Source organism: Dromiciops gliroides, chromosome 4, assembly GCF_019393635.1.
Source record: "Dromiciops gliroides isolate mDroGli1 chromosome 4, mDroGli1.pri, whole genome shotgun sequence".
Classification (NCBI taxonomy): Eukaryota; Metazoa; Chordata; class Mammalia; order Microbiotheria; family Microbiotheriidae; genus Dromiciops; species Dromiciops gliroides.
Window position 1 is genome coordinate 233,831,730 of NC_057864.1, and position 25,962 is coordinate 233,857,691.

General features: G+C 42.1%; 1 protein-coding gene across 1 annotated transcript in view; it reads left to right on the forward strand.

Moving 5' to 3' along the window:
• The window catches only part of ACAP1 (ArfGAP with coiled-coil, ankyrin repeat and PH domains 1), a 31,979-nt gene that overhangs the window by 683 nt on the left and 5,334 nt on the right, over positions 1-25,962 (forward strand). Inside the window, 26 exon segments of the mRNA XM_044003345.1 lie at positions 726-843; positions 2,766-2,848; positions 4,394-4,473; positions 5,134-5,191; positions 6,014-6,110; positions 6,113-6,132; positions 6,865-6,918; positions 7,023-7,081; positions 7,644-7,827; positions 8,151-8,195; positions 8,835-8,892; positions 8,895-8,929; positions 9,403-9,477; positions 9,574-9,683; positions 10,133-10,184; positions 10,338-10,353; positions 10,356-10,433; positions 11,020-11,141; positions 12,846-12,918; positions 12,921-13,050; positions 14,162-14,231; positions 14,408-14,428; positions 14,430-14,503; positions 14,696-14,714; positions 14,716-14,866; positions 15,814-15,989. Coding sequence (XP_043859280.1) covers positions 726-843; positions 2,766-2,848; positions 4,394-4,473; positions 5,134-5,191; positions 6,014-6,110; positions 6,113-6,132; positions 6,865-6,918; positions 7,023-7,081; positions 7,644-7,827; positions 8,151-8,195; positions 8,835-8,892; positions 8,895-8,929; positions 9,403-9,477; positions 9,574-9,683; positions 10,133-10,184; positions 10,338-10,353; positions 10,356-10,433; positions 11,020-11,141; positions 12,846-12,918; positions 12,921-13,050; positions 14,162-14,231; positions 14,408-14,428; positions 14,430-14,503; positions 14,696-14,714; positions 14,716-14,866; positions 15,814-15,989 — 2,058 coding nt within the window.

Genomic DNA, 25,962 nt, shown 5'->3' on the forward strand with positions numbered 1-25,962 from the left:
AGAACCCATTTGTATAGTTGCATATTCCAACCCCCTGCTACATAGGAATTGGTAGAGCATGTATATATTGAGGATCATAATTCTTCCCCTTCTCCCCACTTCCCCTCCCCACAAAGATCAGGTTCTCCCATAAAGCTCTGTGGGGAAGAGATTCTGGGCAGAGAAAGGGGCCTAATGTTCCTCATCCCCTCCAGAGTAGAGAGCCAAGCAGTGAGAATAAGGACCTTAGAGAGGACAGAAGCTACAACAGGGCAGAAAGGTTTGACTGAAGAGGGTAGTGTGAACATCATAAATTGGGGAAGCAAATGAAACTTTGTTCAGTTGCATCTGACTCTCCGTGACCCTACTTGGGGTTTTCTTGGCAAAGATACTAGAGTGGTTTGCCACTTCCTTCTCCAGCACATTTTGCAGATGAGAAACTGAGGTAAACAGGGTGAAGTGACTTGCTTAAGGTCACATAGCTAGTGTCTGGAGGCCAGATTGAACTGAGGGAAGATGACTTAAAGCCTGCTATTGTACCATTTAGCTGCCCCTAAATGAGACTAGATGAGTGACTTGTTAAATGTCTTAAGACTTGGGACCCCCCGACCTCCCAGTATGGGAGGTGGGCAGTGATCACTGGTAAATGTGGTCTGACAAAGAAGGGAGGGGTGACCAGGAAGTCCTGGTTAACCTAAGAAAGAATCCTCAGATACCCCTGATGGGGGGGGCATGCCTTGCCCCAGCCCCCACCAGAGCGGGAGTTTGATCGACGGCGGAAGGAATATTACAGCAAAGGGACATACCTGAAGACGACACTGCCCACAGATCCAGAAGAGGATACAGACAAAGAGCAGAAAGATGGTGAGCAGCCTGAGTTGTGGGAGGAGGAGGAGTGTATGGGAGTCAGGAGGACCAAGATTTTTAGTTACCAGCTCTGGCACTGCCTTGCTCTGTGTGTGAACTTCAAGTCCATTTTGTAATCTGGGTCTCAGTTTTGTCATGTATAAAATAAAGAGGTTAGACTTAATGTGGCCTATGAGGCCTCTTTTAGTCTACCACCTGATCATTGTTAAGGCTAGATGGAGCTGGGTGGGGATCCTTTCAGGGGGGATCCTTTCACTGTATAGCTGTGGGAAGTAGGTGTATAGGTCAAGTGATGACTAATGCTTAGGGGGTCAGGTGACTGCCTTCCAATATCTGACCCCCAGGGTCGCTTACAGGCACCTCTGGATGACCCTGGTGATAGAGAAGCCCCTGACCTCCCAAGAGGTCCACCTGCTTGGCCTTGCTGGACAAGCACCCAGTGGAGAACAGAAGGCTACCGAGAAGCCTCTGACTATTAAAATAACACAGTCTCAGCCTGGTGAGGGGGCTCGTGACCCTACCTTTCCCCGGGAAACCTCTCAGTGACTTCTAGTGCTCCCAAATCCCTTGACTTTCCAAGCTTTCCCCAGCTGTGCCCATTGCTGCTTTTTACTCCAGCCCCCTCCCTACCTAGTTCTTTCCTGATAACCATTTGAAGAATGTTTCCCATTCTCACCACCACCACCATGTATACCACATGCAGGTGGTTCAGTGGGTAGAGTGCTAGGTAGACTTGGAGTCAGAAAGACCTGAGTTCAGATTTGTCCTTAGACACTTAGCTGTGTGACCCTGGGCAAGTCACTTAACCTCTGTTTGCCTCTGTTTTCTCAACTTTAAAATGAGAATAATAGCTCTTAGAGTTGTTAAGAGGATCAAATGAGATATATGAACATTGATTAGCACGGTGACTGGGACACAGGAGGTGCTGTATAATTGCTTATTCCTTCTTCCCTTAGTAAGAAACAACAACGCCTTTAGTGAATTATTGGAAGGCTTTGATTCTTCCCTTTGATGCAAACATTTGATGATACAAAATAAATACATAAGGACCATGTAGATTGGGGTTTCTGCCATTAAAAATGCAAGCATTTATAGAATATCATTTTAACATGTCCCTTGGTTTCCACCACCCCATTTTCCCTATCTGCCTACAGGGATATATATTAAGTTCTTTAGTTTAAAAAAAAATGGGGGCAGCTAGATGCACAGTGGATAGAGCACTGGCCCTGGAGTCAGGAGTACCTGAGTTCAAATCCAGCCTCAGACACTTAACACTTACTAGCTGTGTGACCCTGGCAAGTCACTTAACCCAATTGCCTCACTTAAAAAAAAAAAAGTGGGTAAGCTAGGTGGCCCAGTGGAGAAAGCACTGGCCCTGGATTCAGGAGGACCTGAGTTCAAATGCAGCCTCAGATACTTGACACATACTAGCTGTGTTCCCTTGGGCAAGTCACTTAACCCGCATTGCCCCCCCAAAAAAGAAAAAGAAAATTAAATTAAAACACAATTTTAATTAAAAAAGGTAACTTTTCCAAATATTTAAAGCCAACAACAATATTATTAATAGATGGGAGCACAGATGTCAGCTGTGTTTAATCCTAGAACATGGAAATCATAGAAATCATATGATACATTCCACAACCTATCCCATTCCCCAACTGTTTTGCCTTAGACATTTGCATACCTCTAGTTCCAACTCTGTTCCTTCCTTTCTTCTCCCAACCAACCAAGAATCCTTCCCAGACTCTCCCAGTTACCCTATTCCAGGTCCTCCTAGGTTCCACCCTGTCTTTCCCTTCCCACAGCCCAAGGAACTCAAGGTCTGATTCCTTCCCTGCCAACTTCCCAGGCACAGCCCTAAACCAGAAGCGCAGTGGGTCCCCTGTGATGTCTGGCTGGTGTCACTGGCTGTAACCAAGGAACTGAGCTGGAAGAGCCCAAGGATTCCGAGAAAAAGATGCTGGGAAAGTCAGGGGGCCCCAGGGAGGGGCTGAACGAAGGCGTGAGTCACAGGGCAGTGTTGGGCCTGGGATATAGGGGGAGGGTAGAAGGGGGGAGCTAAGGCTGAAAGTGGGAGGTCACAGTTAAACTGGGGCGGGGGTACTGCTCACTTCCTTTCTCACTATATGATGTGAAAGTGCTTGTAAAACAGAAAACAGAAAAAAGGTGGTGTCTTCACTGTAAGCATCATTCCTATGAGTTGGTGGGAAGAGCAAGAAAACCCAGCAAGGTCTTTCCCTAGCTTGTAGGGCCCTTGGATAAGTTCCTTCACTTCTCTGGGCCTCAATTTTCCACTTGTAAAAGGGGAATAATTATATAATGCCTATCATGCTATGACCAAAATAAATATGTATATAAAAGTGCCTTATGAGTATAATGGGGTGCTCTAAAAATGCAATATTATTAAGGATAACCATGGAAAGAGGTGAAGATGAGAGCTTTCCTCTCCCTTTCATACCTGGGAGCCATTCTGTTCAGTAATATGGGTATTCCCATTGCTTCCTTTCTTCTGTTTTGTTTTGTTTTGTTTTGTTTTTGCAGGGCAATGAGGGTTAAGTGACTTGCCCAGGGTCACACAGCTAGTAAGTGTCAAGTGTCTGAGGTTGGATATGAACTCAGGTCCTCCTGAATCCAGGGCTGGTGCTTTATCCACTGCACCACCTAGCTGCCCCCCCCTCCCATTGCTTCCTTTGGAATGCTTGGCTGAAGGGCACATTCTATTCCCTACCCCATCCCCAATAACTCTGTCCAATCCTAATCCACCATAATTCCCCCACCCTCCAGATGAGACACTTCGTCTACACTGGAGTCAGGAGGAGGACACTGTTCAATGGAAGATGTAGCAGACACAGAGAAGCTGGGGAAGAGGGGGAGGGGGAGACACTACAGGACCAACCCCACCTCCCCAGGCCATGGCCACTCAGAAATGGACAATAAAGAGAAAGAGGAGTCAGGAGTCAAGGTGCATGGGATTCAATGAATAGGATGGGTGCGGGCAATAAGAAAATGGTAGGAAAGCAGGGGAGGGATCTTGGGAGAAGTATGGAAGGGAAGATATGGGGCTGGACAAAAGGGTCCATGAAGTGAGATGACATGGAATATTACATGGTACATGACTATGGTGTGTAATGATAACATGAAGTCAGACAATCTGGAAATAAAACACAAAGACCTGAAGGAGGAATTGTGGGAGTAGTAAAGAAGAAGGGATGGAAATGAAGGACACAGAAACTCGGGGACCTGGGAAAGGAAGCAACATAATGGGGCAGACAACCCTGGAAGGGGTGGGACCAGCTACTTCTCTGATCTCAGACCTCCTCCACCAACCTCAGGCCCCACCTTCTGCCACTCCCAGTCAATTCTGACCCGTAGGGTGAGAGCCTCTTCATTTGTAGCCCCTTCTTTCCCTAGGGGAACCCTCTCCCCTCTAGTCCCTCCTGCCCTAGAGATAGACGCTTTCTTCCTTAAATTCTTACATCATCCCCTTTCCTCCCTCTGGGGGAGAGTCTTCTCTGTATCTCTACTTCCATCCCAGAGAGAGAGTTAGCCCTCTTCTCCAACAGCACCCACCCAAGTGACCGTCAAACTTGACTTTGAGGAGTGTCTAAAGGACTCACCCAGATTCCGGTAAGTACCATGTGTGTGTTTGAGGGATTAATGTGAGGGGGATGCTGAAAAGGCCAGGGCACGAGAAAGATACCGAGTGATTTCCTCCACCCTTCCTCTGAACATCCTATTCATGTAAACAGGTTGAAAAGGGAAGAGGATGGGGGCCAAATGGGGGCTTCCCTGAGTCTGACATTCTACCCTATAGGCCCCATATGTCTCTCTGCCTTCCCAGTCTCCATAACTGTCATTCTTCTCTCCTCTCTCTGAGCTCCCTCCCCCCATCACCTGCTTTCTGGGGTGGTTATGCATTCCTGTCCTTAACCACATCCACCCTTCTCTTGGTCCTTCCTGCTTTATGCTTGATGCCTTACCCACTGTTGCTAAAGCACCCAAGGTTTCTCTCCAGCTTTCTCCAGCCTCTGTAGACAACAAAAACTACTTAGAGATAACCAAACCCCAAATCCCAATTTTTACAGAGGAGGAAACTAAGGCCCAGAGATGGAAAATGATTCACACAGTTGGGGATAGCAGAAGTTCTCTGACTTCAAGTCTAGTCCTCTTTCCACCTTGGTGTCATGTTCTTTTCTTGTTCATCTTTTCCTACCTCCCCATAGCATGTCCATGGTGGTGGGCAAAATGTGGTTCAGGCCTTGAACTTCATGACCTTTTCCTTCCTAGGGCTTCCATTGAGTTGGTGGAGTCAGATGTATCAGAATTGGAGAATCGTCTGGAAAAGGTAATCAAGAGGCAGAAGGGAGGAAACTGAGTCAGAGGAAGAGGTTCTGGATAAAGTAGGGAGGATCTAGGGAAGAAGAGAAGTCAGTGAAACAAGTGTTTACTACTGTGTACACAGCACCAAGCTAAGACATTCAGAGTATACCAAAAATCATCTCATATTTCTATAGCTCTTTAAAATTTACAAAATGTTTCCCTTTTCAATATTATGAAGTAGTTTGTCATGAATATTATTACCCTCATTATCCTCATGTGGAAAATGAGATAGAGGTTAGGTCACTTGCCAAAAATCACATAACTAATAAATGATAGTTTTGAGACTTAAACTCTTAGTTTTCCAACTCTTTAAGTCCAGTATTATTTCCTCAATTAAAAAAAAAGAGTCTCTGTGCTCTGAGGAACGAGAAGATAGCATCAGTGCTCTCTAGAAGTTCATACGAGGGAAGGGATCCCTATGGACCAGAGTGAGCTGGAAGGCTTCTTTTTGGGGGTGGGGAGAAGGCTTCTTGGTGGAACCAAAGCCAGGTTTTGAAAGGAAGATGGAATTCTGGTACGTGAAGACGAGTTGGAGACAGGATGAGGAGGTTAGAAAATTATGTGAACTCAATGCATATGCAGAGACAGACAGGAGGTTGGCCTAGTTGCCATATCATGGAACATATAGGGTGATTGGTAAGATCTGAGGGAAGATGATCTAGAGAAAGTCCATTCAGGGAAGGAAGAAGGTGAAGAAGCATAGCTTTAAAGGTGTCTCCAGGTCATGAGAATAGATTTGGGGGGCCCTGAATGGGACCCTTATGACCCACTTTTCCTTATTCCTTAGCTCCTCAAGCTCGGTTCTAGCCTACTGGAGAGTGGGCGCCATTATCTTTCTACTTGTCGAGCCTTCATCAGTGGTATTCAGGAGCTCTCCAGCCTGGGGCCCCAGAGCCCATGATGACTGTAAGTGCCAGAGAACGGAAGAGGAATGGAAAGCCTAGAACTTGCAGCACAGAGTTCTGTGCAGAGAAGAGCTGTTATGGGAGCAAAAGGGGTGAAGAAGGAGATGACAAACTAAAAAATTGGCTAGTGGAAGGACAGTAAGAGGAGTCAAGGAGTAGTTAGAGAAGAAGAAAGACTCAAGAGAAAAGGAGAAAAGTTAGAAAAAGCATTCTTTCTTTCTTTCTTTCTTTTTTAGAGAAAGCAGTCTAACCAAGAGGCAGAGTTTATTTATTTAAGGAGTGAGGTTTTTAGGGGGAATGATGAACTCAATGAATAGACTATCATCCCAGAATTGTAAAATCTTAGAAGCTGAAAGAAACCTCAGAGGTCTAGGCCAGAGTTTTTTATGATTAACCTTAGGCCATAAGCACTTTGGAGCTGGAAGTATACTGATAGAACCAATAAATGGTAGTTGATTTTATCTTGGGGGTCAAATGAAAATTTGGGGGGGGGCCCAATTACCATGTACATAATGTCTGTTTTGATACAGATATTTCATATTAACCATTTTATGGTAAAGATATTGTTAAGGTAGTAGCATTTCCTTTAGAGGAACTCCAGTGTTCTTCAGAGCTCAATTTGAAAAAACGCTGATCTAATTCTTTTCCTCCCCTCTTACACACAGTTATTAGAGATAAAGGGCAAGTTCTAGGATGTGCCTCATGATGTGCCTCACTGGGGTCTTTCCTTTAGGAGTGCCTGGACAAATTTACAGAGAGCCTGAGCCACAAAGTCAATTGCCATGAAGTGAGTGGGGTAGGATGGTGGGGTGGGGGTTGGGGAAGAGTGGGGGAAATCTCTCTCATTTTTAAAGGCAGTATTTCAGGCACTAATCACCTGCTTTCTACCAGGATCTCTTGAATGCCACCCAGCAGACACTGAAGCAACAGATCCAGAGTTTTGTGAAGGAGTAAGGGTTTTTTGTTTTTTGGTTTTGTTTTGTTTGTTTTTGTTTTTTTTGCAGGGCAATGAGGGTTAAGTGATTTGCCCAGGGTCACACAGCTAGTAAGTGTTAAGTGTCTGAGGCTGGATTTGAACCCGGGTCCTCCTGAATCCAGGGCCAGTGCTTTATCCACTGCACCACCTAGCCACCCCCTGGTTTGTTTGTTTTTTTTTATTGAGATCCATGCTAAATCCTCTCATTCACCTAGTACCCCTGTCTCCTTTCCCCCTAGCTCCTCAGGGACATCTCCTTCTCTTTGAAAGGAAGACTCAAGAATCTCTCCAGATTAAAGGGCATTACACAGCCTGATATTCTCCTCATTTTTTAGCCTCCAAAGCTAGATATCATTTGTCACATAGCTTCCACACATAACCCCAAATTTCGAAGGAGATTAAGACCTCTCTAATCATGTCCCAGAAGCCTTGTATTTAGAAATGTATCATCTAAGTTTGGGAGCGTATGAAGAGGGCTCTTCTAACCTTATGATTTTTTTGAAGGGTAAGTCTTTGATCCTTCATTTCTCCCTTAGGAGTCTCCGTGGTTTCTGGGAAGCCCGAAGAGAGTTTTGGAGAGGGGCAGAGTCACTGGAGGCAGCTCTTAGTCACAATGCTGAAGTGCCCCGGCGCCGGGCACATGAGGCAGAAGAAGCAATGACCACACTGAAGGCAGTCAGAGCAGGCTACCAAGGGCGGGCATTGGACTATGTGCTGCAGGTGACACTCTCTCCTCCCCCTTCTCCCACCAGTGTGATTGGGGATTAGATGTGCTTCGGTCCCTCCCAGTCTTCTAGAGTAAGAGGTTGAGAATGGGAGAAGGAGGAATGATGTTGAAGATATGAGCATTAAGGGGAGTCATTCCATGGGCCTTAGTTTCCTCGATTGAGGAGGTTAACTTTCTCAGAGCCATTCGGCTCTGATAATCTTTGATTCTGTACTTGTGGGATGGTTCTGGGGATTAGAAAATCTTTGCCCACTTCTCCCCCACCCAAGTGCTCTTCAGTTGTCAGGAGAATTGGTCCTGTCTCTGTGTTCCTCAGATCAATGTGATCCAGGACAAGAGGAAGTTTGACATCATGGAGTTTGTAAGTTGGGGTAACATAGGGCTTTGGGAAATTGGAGTTGGGATAGAAAGAGAACAGACAGGTGAAAGATTGAGGCAAACTCATTCTGTGTTAGAGCAAACATCCTGATAGAGAATAGCAACAAAACAATGAAAAATGGAGACAGAAGAACTGTCATATACCAAGCTCTTTACTACTCTCCTCCTAGCCCCCTGCATCCCTAGGGACCTAGTGACACAAACATATCTTTTGCTGATCTTGTGATTCAGAGTTGTCATTGCCCAGACCTTTGGCGTTCTCTCTGCCTGACACTCAGGCGGCATGCCAAAAAAAAAAAAAAGCATTCCCAGAGGATCCAAGAAAGAGGCAGGGAAAGGCCACCCAGGTAAACAAAATCCACAGAGCTATTACTGTTCCATAGAGTTACCAGTTAGCTCTCTAGCTCTCCTCAATATTGTTCAGGGAATAGCCACCCGATGTGTTCGGACTCTCCATGTTTTATAAGACATCTACAGACAACGTAAGGGTAGCAAAGAGGTTAGTGCCTTCATTAGGGCTATTGGTAGGAAGCCATTGCGTTCCTGTTCCCACAACTCAACTGCTATGATTCCTTGATTATGCATTTCCTTCCTCCCCCCCCCCCCCGCCCCGCCCCCCAAGGTACTTCGATTGGTGGAAGCTCAGGCAGTATACTTCCAGCTGGGTCATGAAGAACTGAATGGGCGGGAGTCTACCACAAAGAGCTGGGGGCCCAGGTGAGGGATGCCTGGGGTGGCATGTGAGACAGGGTTAAGAAGTTGAGGGTAGGGGCAGCTAGGTGGCAAAGTGGATAAGAGCACAGGCCCTGGAGTCAGGAGGACCTGAGTTCAAAATCTTGCCTCATACACTTGACACTTACTAGCTGTGTGACCCTGGGCAAGTCACTTAACCCCAATTGCCTCACCCAAAAAAAAAAAAAAAAAGCTGAGGGTAGGGGAAGGTTTGGGGCTTTTTCGGGGGTCCTGGGGGGTGAAGTTTCAAGGGCGAATGTAAGAGACTACAGCTTGGGTAGAAGAACACAAATTCACTCACACTAGAGGAGTGGGTTTTAGAGACTTTTGTGTAGGCTACAATGTATGAGGTCCTCCTTCCAACTTTTCTCCCCTCCCCATACACACTTTGTCCTCACTCCCACCTGGGAGGGTAACAACTGTCACAGCCGTGATTCCTCTCTACTCTTTACTTCCAGTTACACAAGCTTGTCTTGGAGTCTGCACGGGAAAAAAGAGACATGGAGCAGAGACATGTGCTACTGAAGGAGCAGGTGAGGAGTGGTACAATAGTGGTGGGAAAGTTTCTGATCTCTGACTACCACCAGGACTGCTGGCCCATCATCTTGTATTACATCTGGCCTCTTCAGGGTCTTAGTGGTGAGGAATCTGAGCCTGGCCTGAAGGAAGGACCAGGGGGGCTGGTGATGGAAGGACACCTCTTCAAAAGGGCCAGTAATGCCTTCAAGACATGGAGCAGGTGAGGTCACTGCTGCCACTTCCCTTCTCCCCCCCCACCCATCTGTCTACACTTGCATTAGACCCCCTTGAATTCTATACTAAGCTTGATTCACTCTGACTTTTGGCCAGTCAATATCCCTCCTCAGTCCTCAGTTTCCTCTGTAAATAAAGGATTTAGATTAGTGATCTCTGAAGTCCCCTCCAGTTTTAACATTCTGTGATTCTTTGATTTAACTTTGTTGGGGTGATTTCACCCAAGCCACGCCTAACTCCTCTCCCTGTGCAGGGCCCCACACTTCTCTTCCCCCGAATATTTCCCCGTGCCCCTTTTAGCCCTTTGTTCAGGTGTACTGAACAAATATATATCATGTTCCTCCACTTATCTAGTTCCTCCTAGTTTTCCTCCTTCCCCTTCCTACTTTTCTCCCATCCCACCCACTCCATTTCACTCTAAGTTCCCCATCCCAGGCGCTGGTTTCACTATTCAGAACAACCAGCTGTTTATCAGAAGAGATACAAGGTAAGGTAGCAGTGTTTGGGGACTTAAAACACACAGGGTTCCTGAAAAGGGGTGGAAATTGGCTAGATGTCTGAGTCCTTGGGTATCAGGGTGGGGCAGAAGGGGCATGAGAGAGTGGCTGGCAGACCAGATCCCTGCCTTTACCTCCCTCAGGATCCTATGACTGTGGTTGTGATGATCTTCGACTGTGCACAGTGAAACTCTGCCCTGACTCTGAAAGAAGATTCTGCTTTGAAGTTGTCTCCCCAGCAAGTGAGGGATAGGGGGGTGGAGTGAGCTGGGGATGAGAGTTAGGGAAGAGGGCCATGTCCACCATCACCCCTTCAGCCTCACAAGGCCTCAATCATCAGAGTTACTTGTATACATGCCCCTTCCCACCTCTCCCTCCCATTACCTGAGTCTTTCTTGAGTTTTTGGCTCTTAGTATTCACTAGTGATATGACCTTTAGCTTCCTCTAAGGTAAAAAGTAGATATTTTTACTGTTTACTTCACAGGAGTCCTTTGAAAACACTAAATTGGGAGTGGTATCATCCCTATGGGCACCTAGGTGGCAGAGTGGATAGAGTGGCAGGCCTAGAGTCAGGAAGATGATGATTCTTGATTTAAAATCTAGCTTCAGACACGTAGTAGCTGGGTGATCCTGGGCAAGTCACTTTACCATTTGCCTCAGTTTCATAATCTGAAAAATGAGCTGGAGAAGGGAATGGCAAATCACTCCTGTGTCTTTGCCAAGAAAACCCCAAATGAGGTTGAACACAAATGAACAACAACAATCATTTCCCATGTCTGTCTGTACTCCTAAGTCCTGCCTCTGTAACCTTCTTTCTCCCCCCCCCAGGTCCTGCCTCCTCCAGGCAGACTCAGAGCAGCTTCTTCAACTGTGGGTCAGTGCTGTGCAAAACAGCATCGCTACTGCCTTCAGCCAGGCCCAAGAGGAAAGGGGCTCTCTGGACCAGGTAGGTGAACAGGGACAGGAAACATGGTTATTATATAATGGAAAAGAACACAAAATAAAAACACTGGATTCTGATCAAAGTATCTAGATTTGAATCCCAGATCCTACTACTTAATAGCTGTGTGAGGGGGCAGCTAGGTGGTGCAGTGGATAAAGCACTGGCCCTGGATTCAGGAGTACCTGAGTTCAAATCCAGCCTCAGACACTTGGCACTTACTAGCTATGTGACCCTGGGCAAGCCACTTAAGCCTCATTGCCCCGAAAAAAATAATAATAATAAAAATCAGTGAGATAATAGCTGTGTGACATTCACCAAGTTAAATCCTCCAGCCCTTTGTTGCCTCATCTATAAACGCATCCCGTAGTCTGATACCTGATGTCCAACAGAAAGCCTTCTCAATTGTAGCCCCTCCCCAAAAGCTACACTAGGTTACAGGCAATCCATGGGTGCAGCATCACCTTGAAACTCATGGGCCTTTTGCAATGTTTCCTTTAACTAGTCCAACCAGACATATTAGTTCAAAGGCAAAAGACATTTAATCCAGACAGCTAGGTGGCGCAGTGTTAGGCCTGGATCAAGGAAGACTCATCTTCCTTACTCCAAATCTGGCCTCAACACTCACTAACTGGGTGACTGAAGTGAGCAAGCCACTTTACCCTGCTTGCCTCAGTTTCCTCATCCGTCAAATGAGCTAGAGAAAGGAATAGCAGACTACTCTAGTACCCTTGCCAAGAAAACCCCAAATGGATCATGAAATGTTGGACTGAACAGCAAGACAAATCAAGTCATAACAACTCCCCAGCTCCCTTCCCACTGCAGATAGGGCTATATTGTATCACATCTCACATCTGATGAGTAAACTGCCTACGTCTTTGAGATTTACATATGTGTTACTTTGCTGGGGCACCTTGGATGATCTAGTCACCTTCTTGGGGCCATCCACTTCTTTTTGTTACCATCTACAGGATAATATGTGACTAGTGGGTCAAGAATTTGAGGTTATAGTGAGCCATACCCATGAAGCAGCCTAGCCCCAAACAGATTTTTAGGCTAGGATTAGGCCCCTCCTCTAGTTCTCTTGATCTTATCTGATGGCTAGCCACTGTGCAAATCTGGTAAGAGATCATTTTTTTTTTTAATTGAGGCAATTGGGGTTAAGTGACTTGCCCAGGGTCACACAGCTAGTAAGTGTTAAATGTCTGAGGCCAGATTTGAACTCAGGTACTCCTGACTCTAGGGCCGGTGCTCTATCCACTGCGCCACCTAGCTGCCAAGAGATCATTTTTAGTCCTTAATCATATTCCCAGAGCTCTGTAAGTTGAAACTAATGGGGAGAATGCTTTCACCTACCCTGTCCCTGGGCCCCCTTTCCCTCACCCACCCAATGCCCTTGGTGTTTTATGTAATTCACAGGGATTGTGATCATTATCATTGTGATCTTTGCCTTTCCATCTTGCATTTTGGTCAGCACAAAAGCAATCTTTGGTCTCTATAGACTCCAGATTTCAGCCCCCAATTTTTCTGTTTCATCTGAAATAATTTTGTAAGCTTTAAAATCTATATAAATATGAGTCATTGTTATTCATCTAGGACAAGGAGAACCTGAGAGAGAAGTAGGGGTGTCAGACCAGTCTTAATCTTTTAATTAGTCATAAACCTTCCAAGGGTTTGGTGGGGTATCTTTGAGGTATCTTTTTCCTGCAGGGCCCCTCTCACTCGGCTTCAGGTTTGGCCTCCACGTTGGCTTGTGGAGGAGCATCCAGGGGAACAGGCCGAGGTCCGGTGTGGCAGCCCAGGTACAGAGTGTGGAGGGGAATGCCCAGTGCTGTGACTGCCGGGAACCTGCACCAGAATGGGCAAGCATTAATCTTGGCGTGACCCTCTGCATCCAGTGCTCTGGAATCCACAGGTCACAACCCTTATCTAGGATATCTCTCCATGGACCTCCTTCCTCAGTATCCCCCTCCCTACCCTGTATACATTTCCTGTTTCTCTATACTAGATACTGTTTACCTTGCACCCAAACCTCTTATACAAGCCCATTAAACCAATGATCTTCATCACTTCCTAAGGTCATAAAACCATAGGATGTCAGAGGTGAAAAGAACCTCTGAAATCTTCTGGCCCAAATCGTTTGTCTGCAGGACAACTGGAGACTTGAAATATATTGACAGAATTCATAAATGCTGGTCTGGTTGGAAGTATCTGAGTTTGGGATTATAATGGGGCTAAAGAGGAAATGGCAAAACAAAATAGAAGCCATTGAGCCCATTTTTTTTAAAACAAAAAATAGCTAAATGTAAAAATATGTTAGATACAAGAATTTCAATTTAATATTTTCGAGGGAAAAGATCACTGGCGTAGACATATTTGCACAGAGCTCCCATTCACATCCCAGAGAACACCAGCATTCCAAAGAACACAAGGAAATGCTGATCTTGTCCAACCCCCTCATTTTACAGAGGAGAAATTGAGGCCCAGAGATGCCTTCCCCTATCATAGCCCCTCCTTTCTATTTGTTTTCCTTTTAGGGCTTAGTGCTTCTCTCCTCCCCACTTCACCAACCCCCACTTTTCCCTCCTCAGACTTTCAGTCTTCGCTTCCATCTGTTCTTCTTCTCCGGGTCTGAGGACAGGAATCAGGAAGGTTCTTATTAAGCAGGGTCAGTAGGTAAACAGGAGCCATAACCCCTGCACTGGGTATGAGTCTGAGGGAACAAAGAAAGGAAAATGGTGATTGGAAAGGAGCTCGGTCCCTCTAAAATGTAGAGGAGAAAAATGCAGTGTCTAGACATACAGTTCACTGTGCTCTTGGTCTAACCCCATCGGGAAGCCGGAGAAAGTTGAATGATGACTCTATATTGGTGTCTCTCTCATCAGCTTGGACTTTCTTGACTTGGGATGTATGAAACCATTCAAATACTTTCTCCCCCTTTCTTCATTAACTCTGTACACCAAATCTATTCCTTTAAACCTACAACAACCTTGACTGGCCTTGTCCTTCACTTCCCTTCTACACAGGAGCCTAGGGGTTCATTTCTCCAAAGTCCGATCTCTGACCCTTGATTCCTGGGAGCCTGAACTGGTGAAGGTGATTACAGTACACTAGAAGAGAGTTGGGGTAGTAGTGGGATGATAAGCAGAGGGGCAGGGAAGCCTTCAGGAGCTTGGGGTATGTATGTGGGTGGGTAGGGTGCTGGAGGATCTTGGGGAGGTGTCTGTAATTTCATGCCTATATTCTCATACTATCTCCACCATTCCCTGAAGCTGATGTGTGAGTTGGGGAACCGTTGTCATCAACCAGATCTATGAAGCTCGAATACAGGAAATGTCTGTGAAGAAACCTGGACCAACCTGTTCCCGGTAAGGGGTTGAGGGGTGTGAGGATAGGAAGCACTTTTCCTGGGTCTGAGTGACCCTAACTGGAGAGAACTGATATACTGAAGGTTTGATGGGAAGAGGATCTTGAAAAGATTAGGAGCCCTAGGATTGGAAAGAAAAATTATCCTGTTTTTATGCTTCCCTCTTCCATTATACTTTTCCCTCCTCCATAAGGCAGGAGAAGGAGGCATGGGATTCATGCCAAATATGTGGAGAAGAAATTTCTGACCAAGCTGCCTGTGGTCAGGGGACGAAAAGTGGGGCGAGGCCACCCACGAGGGCAGCCTCCACTGCCCCCTAAACCGCAGCTTCCACCCCGACCAGGGAACACGGGGGCCAAACCAGGTATGTATACAAATCAACCAGAAGGGATTTTTAGATCTTCCTGGGAGACATTTCAAACTGTTGCTAGGGGCACTATGAAAAAGTCTCTGACCTTAATGATCTAAATAGGGGCAATGAGATTGTAAGGCCTAAAAAATGGGAGAAAAGTTCAAAACTGTACATTTGATATCCTAGACTGTAAAGACTAGAGACACCACTCAGAGGAGGGAGGTACTGCACTGTAGACCAGGGTGATAAGGGAGGCTACATGGAAGAGACTGTGTTGGGGGTGGGTTTGGGAGGATGAAAAGTATTTGGAAAGGTAGAGGTAGACTGGGGGATAGAAAAGATGTTTCAGGCAGAGGAGTGGCATGATTGTTGACTCTTCTAAATGCATGAGATCAGTCTTACAGGATCAGAAAGATGATATTGAGGGGAGGCTAGGTGCGCAGTGGATAAAGCACCGGCCCTGGATTCAGGAGTACCTGAGTTCAAATCCGGCTTCAGACACTTGACACGTACTAGCTGTGTGACCCTGGGCAAGTCACTTAACCCTCATTGCCCCTCAAAAACAAAAACAAAAACAAAAACAAGATGATATTGAGGTGCAGAAGGAGATAAGGTTGGAGAGTTATCAGGACTAGAATATCCTTAAAATTAGGTTAAGGAAGTTAGGGCAGGATCATGCAATCCAACCCCCCTGCCTCTATACCCAACCATGTACACTGTTTGCTAACAATGGGTTTAGAAGGTTTTTTGGAGCTTAAAACACCCTTCCTCCTACTCCCCCAAGGGATGTAGACCCAGGCACCTGACCTGAGCTTCTGCCTCTCCTACTATAATCCCCAGAGAGCTTCCTATAATTTAACCTGGATCTTACTTCATGCTGTATTGTCATTGCTAAGGCAGGCCACAGAGGGCCAGGGGTGAGGGACACATCCCCACACAAATGATTAAACCCCCAACAGCACTCTCCTCTGGTGAACTGGGATGCTTACACACCCGGGGCCCTTGCTATTCTGGGCGGCTGGGCCACCCCCCATCTCTTCCCACCATGGCTGATGCCCTTGCCCATGGAGCTGATGTCAACTGGGTGAACGGGACACAGGAAAATGCAACCCCACTCATCCAGGCCACATCTTCGGTGAGAAACCCTTTGATTCCTATCCCTTCTTCCTGAACTTTCCCTTTCCCCTATTCCGACCCAATTCTATCTTTATCTTGACCCCCACCTTTCCTTCTATTCAGCCCTATTTCCCCCAACCATTTGTCTCCCTCTCGTCCTATCTCCTCCCTTATCTCCTTTGGTAGGGTAAAGGAGAGAGCCAGATGAAGTGCTCTAGGAAAAAAATTATGAATAGTAGTAGTATGATTAGGCAGAAGTGGGAGAGGGAATAAGCATTTATATAGTATAGCACCTATATGTACCAGGCATTATGCTGAGCACTTTGCATATATCTCATTTGATTCTCACAAGAACCCTGGAGGTAGGTGCTATCACTATCCCCATTTTACAGATAAGGAAACTGAGGCAACAGTGACTTTCCGGGGGCATCTAGGTGGTGCTGCAGTGGATAAAGCCTGGCGGCCCTGGATTCAGGAGGACCTGAATTCAAATACAGCCTCAGACACTTGACACTAACTAGCTGTGTGACCCTGGGCAAGTCACTTAACCCTCATTGCCCCACCAAAAAAACCCCAAAAAACAAAACAAACAAACAAACAAAAAAAAGAAAGAAAATAACTTCCTAGATCATACAGCTAAGTGTCTGAGGACAGATTTGAACTCGGTTCTTCCTGACCCTACTGCACCCACCTAGCTGCCTTAGGAAGGGGAACAAGCATTTATTAAATTCCTATTATGTGCTAGACACTGCACTAAATTTTGTCTCATTTGATCATCACATCAACTCTGTGAGGGAGGGTGCTATTATTCCTATTTATAGATGAGGAACATGACTCAGTCAAAGATTAACAGTAATAGAAAAGTTGGAAGAAGCATTAGATTTGGGGAAGAAATGCTGAGCTCAGTTTCAAAATGCTGAGTTTGAGGTATTCCTGGGTCAGCCAGGTGAATTGCCCCATGGACAGACAATTGTTGATGTATTGGTCGGAAATTAAAGGAAGAAATAAATAATGGCTGGATGTGTGGCTTAGGGAGTGTCTCCTGCTGAGGTGATCATTAAAGCCTTGAGATCATCAATGGAGAGCATAGAGACAAAAGAGGCTGAATCATGGGGAATACCCAAGGGAGCAGCAGCAACAGGAAGAGGTTAAACCATTGTAGAAAGCCAAGAAGGCGTGGCCAAGGAGAGAAACCAGTGTCTGTGGGTCGAGGAGATAATTAAGTGTTGACTGCTGCAGAGAGGTGAAGGAAGATGAAAACTGAGAGAAAACAGAGAAAGTTTAGCAATTAAGGTAGCACTGCTAACTTCAGAGAGCAGTTTGAAGGTGGCTCAGTGGATAGAGCACTGGCCCTGGATTCAGGAGGACTTGAGTTCAAATCCAGACTCAGACATTTAACACTAGCTGTGTGACCCTGGGCAAGTCACTTAACCCCAATTTCCTCACACACACACACACACACACACACACACACAAAAAGAGCAGTTTGAATTATATGGTCTGAAGCCAGGTTATCAGGGGTTGAGGAGAGGAAGTAAAGGCAGGAAGTACAGACTGCTTGGGTTTGAGGGGGTGTTGTGCTTTTTTTGTGTTTTTTTTTCCCTTTTTTTTTTTTTTTTTGCTTTTGACAAATTTTATTTCAACACATGGTACATTATAATCCCTGAAAACAGTTTTTAAAAAGAGTATCAAAGGACAATTTAATAGTTTTAACCCTTTGTTACAACAAATGAGTGAATACTTTGTAATTTAGTGCCAATATTTTCTAGTATTTTTGAATATTTCATTTAAATAGTTGTAAATTAAATAGTTAATTTCATTTAAATAGTTAAAAATATTTTATTTCAATAGTATTGCTGTCTCTGGTTCTTTTTGGATTTGTTTTGTCTGCTCTGTGTCATCTCATTTGTCTTTGGATTAGTCGTGTTCGGTTTTCCTCATAATTCAATAATACACTATTGTATTGAAATACCTTGATATGTTTAATGCTTCCCCAGTTATTGGGCTCATGGTTTGTTTCCAAGCTATGCTATCACAAGTAGTGCTGCTCGAATATTTCATAGAGATTAGTCCTTTCTTGTCAATAATTTTTTTGGGGGGATGGAAGCCCTAAGGAGCAAGATCACCAAATCAAAGAATTTGAAAAATTCTGTTAATTTTTCTTGCCTTTTCTCTAAGAACTGCTGTAAATATTTTTTCATAATATGGGTCCTTTTCTTCTTCCTTTGATCTCTTTGGAGTAACGTTCAAAACTTTAAGATGGTTTTTGATTGTTTGCATTTCTTCTTTTAAATGCTGCTTGTTAATATTCTTTGACCAGTTGATGACTTGAGAGTGGCTCTTTAGATTTGTGTCAATTCAGTTTGGAATTTGGATGTTGGATGTTAGACTTTGTCAGAAATATTTGTGCAAAAATTTTTCCCATCCATATATTTTCTTTTTTTTCTTTCCTTTTTTTTTTTTGGTGAGGCAATTGGGGTTAAGTGACTTGCCCAGGGTCACACAGCTAGTAAATGTTAAATGTCTGAGGCCGGATTTGAACTCAGGTCCTCCTGACTCCAGGGCCGGTGCTCTATCCACTGCACCACCTAGCTGCCCCCTATATATATTTTCTTATTCTAGCTGGATATATTTAATTTGTACAAAAGCCATTTTTATATTATCCAAGTGGTGGATAGAGTCAAGAAGACCTGGCTTCATGTTCTACCTCCATCACATACTGGTTGTCCCAGGCAACTCTCTAAGATTAAATTCATTTCATCCAGTATACATTTATCAAGTGCCTCCTTTATTTCATGCACTATACAAGGTCCTAGGTATGCAAAGAAAAAAAAAATGAAAAAGTCCCTACCATCAAGGAGCTATATTCTACTCTAATCGGTAGCCAAGGAAGGGGAGATTTGATCTAGGGCAGTCACAGGGATTGTTAATGGAGCCACATGGCAATAGTTTTGCTCTTTCCAGTAGCAAAAGTAATATTGACTTGATCATTGTTACCAGACCAAGAGGTGGAAAATGGTGGAGAGGAGCAAGGCCACAACACAGTGGCAGGGCAAATGGCAAAATGAATATAATAACTTGGTCTTAGTGTGTCCTGATGGATGGTTTAATAGGATGAAGCATGGTGCTGAGCCCAATCTAGGACAGATACCAAATGCAAATCTCAAATTGTAGATTAGCTCCCCATGGGGTTTGAGGAAGCAGGGTGCCTGGAAGTTAGGGGGAGAGGGGACAGTGGGTGGCAGATGGAAGATGCTTATGCTGTTTGGGGATGTTGGCGAACAATGTTATTGTTTGTCCTTTGTTCTCCAAGATAACCATGATATCTGGGTGATGTCATGACTTGCACTGAATTGGATTTAAGTGAGGGAGGGCTATGCAAGGTCACCAACCTCACTCTCTCCTCCAGAGCCATCTGGGCCCAGTGGCAACATATATATCAGGACCACTGGAGATGGCCCCAAATATTTAAAGCAGTTGGGGTTAAGTGACTTGCCCAGGGTCACACAGGTGAGATTTTAACTCAGGTCCTCTTGACTCCAGGGCCATGGTTCTATCCACTTTGCCATCTAGGAATTTTTCATCAGAAGTTCCCTACACCTGCACTATGAAATCACAGATACAGACCAAAAAGACAAAAAACAAAACCACCAAAACAAAACAAACTCTTGTCTCTGTTGTGTCCAGTGGTCCATTCCTTCTTCACCATTATGAGAAAAGACAATTTTTATAAACCTGAACCTGTAGTCTCTCACCTCCTCACCCAGGAGGTGGAGATATGCTTCCTTTTCTTGTTAATTAAAGTTAGTTAGTTTAGTAACATTTTAAGTTTGTATTTTTATCTCCATGACAAATTCGTCAAGGTAATAAGTCCATTTTGAATTTGTATATGAAATATAAAAGGCAGTGGGGTGTAGTGGAAAGATAACTGGTTTGGAAAACAGGAAGATCTGGGTTTGAGTCCTACCCCTGATACATAATGACCTGGTGACCCTTGGCAAGTCATTTAAATTTCTCAATGCCTCTAGGCATTCTCTAAGATTAAAAATTAAAGAATACTTGCTGGTCTGCATTGGTAAGAATTTTGTTTATCTTGTTTTTAACTTTCAAAGTCTTTTAGCTCATGGTGGGGGGGAGCAGTTTGTGTGTTTTGTTTTGTTTTTTGTTAGAGTCCAAATATGAATATTCCATCATCATTCATGGAGAAAAGAGTCTTTCAAGGAAGTTTTTGCAAATGAAATATCCAATTTTCATCTGTTTGTTGTCCTCTTTCTAGTTTCTGTCATAAAATGACTTTGGAAAGATCTAACTTAGGTAGATATCTCAACCAGGCTTTCTGTAAACTTGGTTGTTTTTTTTTATTCAATTGTTTCTTTTCCTTTTTTTTTCTTTAATGAGATAAATACTGTTCATAATTTTCCACCATCTTCATTTGTAAGATTTAAAAAGTGAGTTTATATCTAAGCCTGTCTTGTACTTGGCTGTCATATCGCTCTTAGCTGGCAATGAGATGATCAAGTGTTTGCTGCTAAGGTGATTTCTAGACTCCTTTGAGGTTTTCTTGTTGTGGAGATTGTTTTATATTGGTCAAACTTTCTTAGAAAATAGAGATAGTCTGTTGGTCTTTAGTTTTATGCATTTCCCATTTTTCAGTGTTAGTTTTGATAATTACTACCAGATAGTTTTGATATTACTGCCTTATAATACAGTTGTCTCATTGTTCAAAGTTGTTTTAATTTGCATTTTCTAATCAATAATGGTTTAGAGCATTTTTCATATGATTATATATAGCTTTGTTTTCTTCATCCAAAAACTCTCTGTTTATATCCTTTGATAAGTTGAATGACTCATATTCTTATAAATTTGGCAAAGTTTCTTAATATATTTAAGATATGAGGCCTTTATCTGAGAAACATTTCCCCTGATTTTCTGGACAGACACACCTAAGAAATAAGGGGAGATAAAATTCTAGAGCAGGAAAGTCAATTAGGCATGGCTACTACCTTACTGGAGTCAGATGGAGATAACTCCAGAGGTCAGGACCATCATTCCTATTTCTTTTTTGTGGGGCAATGAGGGTTAAGTGACTTGCCCAGGGTCACACAGCTAGTGTCAAGTGTTTGAGGCCAGACTTGAACTTAGGTCCTCCTGAATCCAGGGCCAGTGCTTTATCCACTGTGCCACCTAGCTGCCCCTGACCATCATTCCTAAAAAATAATCTCCCTCTATTCTCAGGAATGACAAACATCCAAGCTTTCCTTATGCCATCCTCAAAAGGAACTTTCCATTTTCATCCTCTATAAAAGCTTTTGCCTTCCTTTTGTTCTGGGAGGAGGATGTTTTTAAACCATGTTACCTTCTCCCTAGGAGTAAAGTCTTTGCTTTACTCACTTTCTCTAGTGCCAAATAAAAGACCATTTTAATTCTAATTGAACTATGTGTGAGTATAATTCTTTACAGAGGAATACCTAAGGATCCGCACACCATTTCCCCCTGATACTTCACAATGCCCTCTATCTCTTATTTATTTATAAATTATTTTCCTATCCATAAATCTGATATGTATGTTCCAAGTTCTTCTAATTTACTTATGATATATAGATCTCCCTTTATGTCTAGGTCATGTATCCACTTTGACCTTATCTTGGTTAAATGGTGTTTAGTCTATACCTAGTTTCTGCCAGACTGCTTTCCAATTTTCCCAACAATTTTTACTCAATAGTGAATTCTTTAAAAATCTTTACATTTATAAATACACCATTACTATAATAATTTATTAGTGTGTATTATATATCTACTTTATTCAACTGACCCACCATTCTGTTCCTGAGCTATCTATTCCTTAGATAATTACTGCCCCATAATACAGTTGACAATCTGGCACTGCTAGACTTACTTCCTTTACATTTTAAAAATTAATTCCTTTGCTCTTCTGACCTTTTTGTTGTTCAAAATTAATTTTGTTATTATTTTTTTCTAGCTCAATAAGATACTTTGTAATTCAATTGGGATAGCACTAAGTAGGCTGATTTAAGTAGAATTGTAATTTTTATTATATTGGCCTGGCCCACCCATTAATATTTCTCAAATTATTTAAATCTGAATTTATTTGCATAAAATGTGTTTTCTAATAATGCTCATTTTTTTCTTGGCTTCCAGGTATTTTATATCATCTACAGTTATTTTAAGTGAACTATCTCTTTTTGCAGGGCTTTGTTGGTGATGTATAGAAATGCTGATAATTTATGTGTGTTTATTTTATATCCTGCTACTTTGCTAAAATTACTGTTTCAATTAGCTTTTTAGGTGAATCTCTAGGATTTTCCAAGTATACCATCATATCATCTGCAAAAAGAAATAGTTTTATTACTTCATTGCCCATTCTGATTTCTTCAGTTTCTTTTTCTTCTCTTATTGCTATTGAAAGCAATATTATTGAATAATATTGGCAATCTTTGTTTCACTCACAATCTTATTGGAAAGGTTTCTAGCTTATTTCCATTACAGACAATGTTTGCTGATGGTTTTAGGCAGGTGCTTCTTATCATTTTAAAGAAAAATCCATTTATACTTATTCTTTCAAGTGTTTTTATTTTGTTATATTTTGTCAAAACTTTTTCTGCATCTATTGATAGAATCATGTGATTTTTGTTACTTTTGTTATTAATATAATCAATAATGTTAATAGTTTTCTTTATCTTGAACCAGCCCTGCGTTCCTGGTATAAATTCCACTTGATCATAAAGTATAATCTTTGTAATATATTCAATATCCATTTTTTTTTTGCAGGGCAATGGGGTTAAGTGACTTGCCCCAGAGTCACACAGCTAGTAAGTGTCAGGTGTCTGAGGCTAGATTTGAACTAAGGTCCTCCTGAATTCAAGGCCGGTGCTTTATCCACTGCACCACCTAGCTGCCCCCATCTTTGTAATATATTGTTGTAGTCTCCTAGCTAGTATTTGATTTAGGTTTTTTGCATCAATATATGTTAGTGAAATTGGTCTATAATTTTCTTTCTCTATTTTTCTTCTTCCAGGTTTAGGCATCAGCACCATATTTATTTCATTAAAGGAGTTTTGGTAGGACTCCTTTGCCTATTATCCAAATAATTTATTTAATATTGGAATTAGGTTGATCTTTAAATGTTATAATTAGAAGAATTAGGTAGATATTAACTGGAATTAGTTGGTCTTTAAATGGTAGAAGTCACTTGTAAATAAATCCATCAGCTTCTGATGCTTTTTTCTTAAGAAGCTCATTTATGGCCTGTTCAATTTCTGTTTCTAAAATAGGTTTATTTTTATATTTCATTTTCTTTTCTGTTTATCTGGGCAGTTTATTTTTTTGTAAGTATTTTTCCATTTTACTTAATTTGTTAAATTTATTGGCATATAATTGGGCAAAATAACTCCTAATAATTACTTTAATTTCATCTTCATTAGTGGTGTATTTGCCCTTTTCATTTTAATGCCAGTGATTTGGTTTCTTTTTTTAAAAATCCTATTAACTAATAGTTTACCTATTTTATTAATTTTTTCATAAAACTAACTCCTGGTTTTGTTTGTTAATTCAATGGTTTTCTTATATTGCATTTTATTCATCTCAGCTTTAATGTTCAGGATTTCTAATTTCCTCTGATTACTGCCTTTGCTGCATCCCAGAAGTTTTGATATGTTGTCTCATTATTATCCTTCTCTTTAATAAAATTAGTTATTGTTTCTGTGACTTAACCCATCAGTCTTTGAGATTAGGTTATTTATATTTAGTCTTGAATTAATTTTTTTCTTGGTGGGGGCCATGAGGGTTAAGTGACTTGCCCAGAGTCACACAGCTAGTAAGTGTCAAGTCTGAGGCTGGATTTGAACTCAAGTTCTCCTGAACCCAGGATGAGTGCTTTATCCACTGTGCCACAATGGGCTACCCCTTGAATTAATTTTTAATATGTGTTTCCATGGTCCTTTATTACATGTAAGCTTTATTGCATTATGATCTGAAAAGGATGCATTTAATATTTCTGTTTTTCTGCATTTAGTGATAAAATTTTTATGGCCTAATGTATGCTCAATTTTTGTAAAGATACCATTTACCACTAAGAATTCCTTTCTGTTCCCATTGATTTCTCTTCAGATGTCTATCATATATAGCTTATCTAAGATTCTGTTCATCTCCTTGACTTCTTCATTTATTTTTTGGTTAGATTTATCTAGTTCTGAGAGGAGAAGGTTGAAATCCCCCACTATTAGTTTTGCTATCTATTTCCACTTCTAATTTATTTACTTTTTCTTTAAAAATCTGAATGCATAAATATATTTGGCATAAATATGTTTACTATTGATAGTACTTAATTATCTGAGGTACCTTTTAACATAATTTAGTTTTCCTGGTTATCTCTCTTTTTTTTCCTTTTTTGGCTGGGCAATGGGTAAATGTCAAGTGTCCGAGGCCGGATTTGAACTCAGGTACTCCTGAATCCAGGGCTGGTGCTTTAACCACTGTGCCATCTAGCTGCCCCTGATCAGTAGATTTTTTTTTAAATTTCTATTTTACCCACTAGTTCTGGAACTTCAGTGCAATTTTCCCTCAATAATTTCTTGAAGTAGAGTGATTAGACTCTTTTTTTGTTCATAACTTTCAGATAGTCCAACAATTCTTATATTATATTTCCTCATTCTGTTTTCCTGGTTGGTTTTTCTAATGAGATGTTTCACATTCTCTTCTATTTTTTCATTTTTTTAACTTTGTTTTATTATTTCTTGGTGACTTATAATGTCATTAGCTTCCCCTTGCCCAATTCTAAGTTTTAAGGTGTTATTTTCTTTGGTAAGTTCTTGGATCTCCTTTTCCAATTGGTTGACTTTCTTTTCATAATTTTCTTGTATTATTTTAGTTCTTTTCCCATTTTTATTCAGCCTTTCTTATTTGATTTTAAGTCCTTTTTAAGTTCTTCCAAGAACTCTTTTGGGGCTTGTGACCATCTTACATTTTTCTTTCAACTTTTCCCAACTCATCTCCCTTACAGTTGTTTGTGGTTCCCATATTCAAAATTATGATCACAATTCCTCCTATATTTGAATTCAGCTTAAGCATAATAGATTTTGTTTCAGCCTTTCATTTTGAATATACACGAGTCTTTCGGCTTTAAATTTATTTCTTGGAAGTAGCAAATTGTGGGTTTTATTTTCTAATCAATTCTGTTTCCTCTTTATTGATTGATAAATTCAAGTCACTTAATAGATGTTTTATTTTCCTTCCATTAAATTGCTATTTTTTTCTTTTGTCCTTTTTAAAAAGAACACACACACACACACACACAAAGAAAACAAGTTTATTTCCTGCACACCCAAATACAGTTTACTACTGCTTCTCACTCAAATCCAACATAAATAATAAAACTTATCTTAATATCATGTAATAATCCAGTCTTAATCCTTGTACTTGCAAGAACATAACCCATTTCCACCTGTATGAAAGACAGAACTCAGGAGTATATAATCTTTTTTTCTCCTTCCTCTGATAAGATGGTTTTAAGTGTCTGTCTGTCGTCTGTCTCCCTCTTCCTCTCTCTCTCCTTCTTTCCCTCCCTCCCGTCCTCTCTCTCTCTTTCCCTCTCTCTGTATCTCTTTCTGTCTTTCTCTTTCCCTCTTTCCTCTCTCTCTCTCACACACACATATACACACCTCTTTAAGATCAATTTGTTGTTATAATATTATTTCACTTATTTCAAGAGCTGAGAAGCTATCAATAACATGACACCAAGTACATTATTATAACTCTTTCTTTATATGGATTGACTGAGTTCATTCAGTATTGAAGGCTAAAGAATCCTTCATTCCCATGTAAGGAAGTACTCAGGCCAGGAAACATAAAATATATGACATATTTTAACTTACCTGATAAATCCAAAGAACTCATATCTGAGCCCATAAATAATCAAGATAACCCTCTTTTACCATCTAGTGAATTTTTTCCTTACCCAAGGACCTATATAATGC